Source organism: Protopterus annectens, chromosome 7.part0 (genome assembly GCF_019279795.1).
Source record: "Protopterus annectens isolate FY-2018-M chromosome 7.part0, PAN1.0, whole genome shotgun sequence".
Lineage (NCBI taxonomy): Eukaryota > Metazoa > Chordata > Ceratodontiformes > Protopteridae > Protopterus > Protopterus annectens.
Window position 1 is genome coordinate 175,985,937 of NC_056739.1, and position 6,000 is coordinate 175,991,936.

The window sequence follows — 6,000 nt, forward strand, 5'->3', positions numbered from 1 at the left end:
TGGTACCAAGCACAGCCTGCTTTATTATTATCTTTGGGTAAGATAATTATAGAGCTGGGAACATTGCTACAGTCACATGCACACACTTTCTGACTGAAGTTAGCATGACAATATGGCATCAGTAATACTGTACATAATAAAGGATGACCCATCTGTGAAATGCAGCCTCTAAGACATTGACAGCGCTGCATTTGTTGCATTCATTTACACATTATATACTTTAATGGCACATCTAATACATTTCCACAATGTGCAGTTCAAAGTGTTCTTTGCAAAATGTATGTCTGAGAGTTGTCCACTCCTGTTTACTACTGACGGCTTGTCTCTCATCTTTACTCTCCTTCCTTATAAAATGTTATGTAAAGTCCTAGACAGAAACACACTACAAAATATGGGATACTGTCTATCTTCAGCTTTATTAGCAGGCAAGCTTTTATGCTAGAATGTTGACATATCTGACTTCATCAGTAAACAGAAAGTCTTAACACAACCATGTATTACAAAGTTACAGTAAACTAAAACAAAATAGTCACCAATAAAAACACAAAAGATAAAATGCATAACAAGACTGTGATAACAGTTGCATACATTTGCCAGTTTCAACCCAACATGATTTGTAACTCTAGTTTACAAATATCACTCGAGCACTGTGAATACAGTCGCAACCTTATTCTGTATGTGTGATTTTGTTTTTTTATTCTTCTTATTCCAGAAATATCCTATAAGCACATCCTGCAAGGAGTTCACATATATCAATAAGCAAACTTCCCTCTGGACACATCTATTCATTACTTCCCTTTTTCTGATAAATTTGCTTCTTGGCACATGGCATCTGATTTACACTTGTTACAGGCACATATTCTGTTTTCCCTGGGAGGTGCATAATCCAAGCACCCCCCCCCCCAACATTTTCACTGGCTCCAATGAAGAATTTTGGGGGGTTTATGTTACATTCAGATGTGTATAGAATCATGTGGATTATGTGAAACCGAAACTATGTAGTTTACAGTACTGCACCCACCCCCTTTTCACTGAAGCAAACAGGTGCAAATCAGAGATGAAAAAAACATCTATTATTTGTTCATTATGTAACTTACAGAAAGTAAAATAATCACTTTTTACAGTTTATTACACTTCTGCCAATAGAACACAAGATTACACTAAAGACTTGTTGTTGGTTAGACAAAAGCAAAGATGATCACTGGCAAATGAAGACAACTAAAAATATTGTGACCCCAAAGATGTTAAGTCACTAGCGAATGTGTGTCTGCAAAATGAAGCTGGTGGGTGTTTGTGTCTCTAAAGGTTAAGGGTGAGTGCTGGAATCTGATAGAGCTATCATACTTAAAAAAAATCTAATTTTTATGGTTAATAAATTTGCTTCCAGGTTTTAACGCCTTGCCTCTAATCGCAAAGAGTTACGCTTATGAAAAAAAAAAATAGTTTTAAAAATAATCAAAGAAACAAACGTCTAGACATTAAAGATTTGATTCCAATGCTAGCCTCTGCTGTTAGTGTAACGCCGCATGACCGTGAGACACTGACCCCAGGAGTACCACTTGTCACCACTGCATGACCTTGAACCACTGAACCCAGGAGTACCACTTGTAACCACTGCATGACCGCGAGCCACTGACCCCATGAGTGCCACTTGTCACAACCAGTACACACGGATTTCCGTTCAACATTGGTAGGTATAAATGACAGTACCTAGTAAAATCACGATTGTGGGCAGAAGCAAACGTGATACAATCACCACTGTTGAAGCTCTATTTTAACAAGGGGTTCTGTACTGTACGTTGGGTATGGGGGTAACCAGTGGTGTGGAAGCAGGTCCAGATGTGCAATTATGAATACTTGTGAGGCTACCATGAACACAAACCAATGTAAGGCATGAAACGGATAGAGTTAAATGAAGTTCAGTGCACTTACGACGCCTGGGTGTCCCTCCAGAGCCGCTCCAAGTTGCTCTCCTGAAGCTGTTACGGAGAAATGTTAAGGGTCTCACTGACCCCCGGGAAGCCATCAGCCCGATAGGTCACTTGCTATCTATGTGCCCAGAGCCCGGAGCAGCGCACACAACACCCTCGGCTAACACTTGTAGCGATCCTCACTGCTGTCCGCTCTGTGCAGCGCTGCTCAGCAATGCGCTCTGCAGTGGACTTACTTCCGCATGCAAGTGAAAAAGTTGCAACATCACTTTCATTTTCAGACATTTCAACACTTTGCATGTCACATCTTTGGGTAACTGTGTCAACGCTAAGAATCAGACGGAGTATCTGTTGTCAGCATCACTACTGGGGAAACAGGACAGGAATTTAAATAAAACAAATATAAAATGCATCTAACTACTCTGCATTTTGGCCATGACTGTAGCTGTACTTGCATGCAAAATCTGAAAGCCCTAACGCCTGCCAACACAGGGGAGGAGCACAGCCATAACTTGTCCTAGTACGTTTGTATTTCAACACTGAAGAGCTTCCCGGAACAGACACAGCTTATAATGCTTCTTTTTCGTTAACGTCTTCATAACCTTTGCCAGTTGTGCAGCTGGATTTCTGCACACTTAAAGAAAAATTAAGTTCTTTCAGCATATATGCAACGCAGTGCTGTAAACTTTTTTTTTTAGTTCAGATTCAGAGAAGGACGCAATAAAAACCACCTTACAGAAGCGTACGAGTAAAAATCATAATGTGCGTTTTGAATGGTGACCTGTGAACTGCCCCTCCACCATTACCATCAGGTTTAATAAATCTGAATTGCGCAATAAACTGCATAAGAGAGTCCAACCATACGCTGTCCGAGCAATGGCTGTAAATCCCCGAAGTTCCCTAATACTTTAGCAAGCAATGGCTAAGGAGTACACAGATACAATCTTTCATGGTATTTATGCCTATCTGAGATAAGCATAAATACCATGAAAGATTGTGTGGTGATGTGGAATAAATTCACAGCAGTGCCTGATTAAAAGGCACCGAGGACCCGAACTGTAACTTTGGACGGATCTTGACCCAACAATACTATGTAGTGTGATAAACAAAATGGCTCTTAACCATGCTAGGCACAGTTGCATTGTTTTTGTCCTTTCCTTTCTTTACCCCTCTATTATCTCTTTAACTGTTTGGCCTGTCGGGAGCCAGAATCTGCCACATAACACAAGCACTCAGGTCACTCCAGAACAAGTACAAATATGACTCTGTCATTGTTCATGTTGGTGTGAACAACCTGAGCCGTACCTCCCTGGACTACATGAAAAGAGACATGGAAGAGCTCTGTGATCATGTAGCCCAGGCGGGTATGACCCTGACCCCGAGTAGCATCCTGCCCTCACCAAAAATGATACCTCAGTATAAAGAAAAAATGATCAATTTTAACAATTGGCTAAGCTTCTGGTGTCATTCAAAGGGGATCCAGTGTCTGTAAGCCTGGGATGACATGCTCGACAAGCCATGTTACTTCGCAAGAGACGACTTGCACCTGTCACCCCTTGGCTTTCGAATACTGGCCAAGGCTCTTGCTGCCCCCATAGTGCCTTTTTTAGGCAAGGCTCAAAATTCAAACCCACCTCCGTAAACAGCACAAGTAAAAAACTGAGGGTTATGCTACTCAACGCCAGGAGTTTGAATCTCAAAATGCATGCGCTCGAAGCACTCCTAAGTATGGAGAACGTCGACATCTGTGCAGTAACTGAAACCTGGTTCAAGGCTCCAGAGAGCACTCCAGCACTACTGGGCTACAACTCATACCACACATTTCGACACAGAACATGGACCGAAACACAAAAGGAGGGGGTGTATCCATATTCATCAAGGATACCCACACCTCCAGGTTAGTGGCGCAGCATGATACCTCTGAGATCATCCATGTGCAACTAACATCGGGCAAATCTGCAATGCAAATTGTGGCCTGCTACAGATCACCCTCTATGACCCAGGACCACGACTCCGCCTTTCTGGAGACACTGTAAAACATGAAGGTCCTACTGAACACCCTGATCTTGGGAGATTTCAATTACCCTACCATTAACTGGGAAAACTATTTGAGTACAAACTCCCAGGCTCAGCGCTTCCTGGAATTTATCAACTCAAATGCCCTGGTTCAGCTGGTAAACTCCCCTACCAGAGGCCACAACATATTGGACCTGGTCATCACCAACATGGGCGACAGGTGTTCTGTACCGGAGGTCAACCTGTCACTGGTTAGATTAGACCATAAACTAATCACCTTGGATGTCCACACCCCACCACCACCTCCAACCAAGGAAACCACAGTGAAAAACTTTTCTAAAGCAAACTTCACCTTACTTAAGTCAGAGGTGGTAAGTTTCACAGCCCCCACGTTAAAGGATAATACTGCCCAAGATGCAGAATCCTTTACAATTGCACTCTATAAGCACCTACAAGGATGCATGGATCGTGCTATCCCTAGCAAAACCAAGACTCACTCCCCTAAGAGAAGGAAATCAGTCTGGTGGACACCTGCCATAAACAGGTTATACAACAAAAGGAGGAAACTAGTTCAGAAAAAAAGCAAATCCCAAGAAGGAAGGACATCCCTGATCAGTATCAGTAAGAAACTAAGGTCCCCCATAAAATCATCCAAGGCTAACTTCGAAAGAAAAATAGCCAAGGACTCGAAAGATAACCACAAAGCCTTCTTTAGCTATGTCAAGAATCTAAGTGGCAACTCGCAGATATGCTCTGAGCTAGTGGAAAATAACACAAAATATACTGAACCTTCTGATATTGCCAACATCCTGGCAGATAGATTCAGTGCAAACTTCACCCCCCCCCACCTCCAACAGGGCTCACAATAATACCAGAAAAGTGTAGTGTCCTGGAAATCACAGATGCACAGGTGAAAACAGCCCTTTCAAAAGCCAAAAACACAGCATCAATGGGGCCAGATGGTGTCCCAGGCTGCGTCTTGCATGAACTACAGAACAAACTAACCCCCCACCTAAACACGCTGTTCAACCTCAGCTTCTCCACAGGCTATGTGCCCATCGAATGATGCACAGCAATGGTTATTCCGCTCCACAAAGGAGGAGCCACAACTGACTCTGGTAACTATCGCCCCATAAGCCTGACTAGCCTGGTCTGCAAGGCTATGGAGAGCACCATGATGGAACACATTAACAAAGACATTGGGAACCCCCAAACACTTGACCCAACCCAGTTTGGCTTTGTTAAGGGCAGATCATGCCTACTAAACCTGGTTGACTTCTTCGAGACAGTTACCAAGGCCATAGACGAGGGAAAGGTGGTTCACACAGCCTACCTTGATCTCGCCAAGGCGTTTGACACCATTCCTCACTCAGGTATTATAGAAAAACTCACCAGCCTGAACATAAACCCCTACGCCACAAGATGGGCTGCCAACTGGCTTATCGACAGAACTCACACAGTAAGAATAGCGGGCTCCAGGTCTGACTCTAAACCAGTCACAAGTGGTGTCCCGCAAGGCTCAGTTCTGGGACCCCTACTGTTCGGCATATATTTCTCAGAAGTGCAGGGAAACACAGGAGGACTATGGCTAACCAAGTTCGCCGAAGACTGCAAACTGGAAGCCATAACTGACTCTCCGGCTGACACGGACATCCTCCAAAAAGGCCTTACTGAGACAGACACCTGGTGTCAAAGTCATGGCCTCAAGCTAAATGCCAAAAATGCATAGTCATCCCGTTTGGGAAAAACAAAACACCCACGAATTACCACATAGGCAGCAGCCCTCTTAATACAGAAGAGGTAATAAGAGATCTGGGGACCCAGGTAGATAGTAATCTCTCCTTTGACAATCATATTGCCAAAGTAGTTTGGAAATCCTTCTATGTGGCCCATCTAATTACTAAGGGGTTCGCATCTAGAAATAAAGAGGTTATAGTACCCCTCTACTCGTCACTCATCAAACCCATCATCGAGTACAATGCCCCATTTGGGATGTACCTCACAAGACACTTCCAACAGCTTGAAAGACCACAAAAGCACCTCAACAAGAGGA

At 43.4% G+C, this 6,000-nt stretch overlaps 1 protein-coding gene across 1 annotated transcript in view; it reads right to left on the minus strand.

Annotated features, from left to right (window-relative positions):
• Positions 1 to 2,398, minus strand: part of DENND2D (DENN domain containing 2D) — a 773,347-nt gene extending 770,949 nt beyond the window's left edge. Inside the window, exon 1 of the mRNA XM_044076655.1 lies at positions 1,933 to 2,398. Coding sequence (XP_043932590.1) covers positions 1,933 to 2,026 — 94 coding nt within the window. The 5' untranslated portion in view covers positions 2,027 to 2,398. The remainder of the gene's footprint in view (positions 1 to 1,932) is intronic.
• Between the last annotated feature and the right edge of the window lie 3,602 nt (positions 2,399 to 6,000).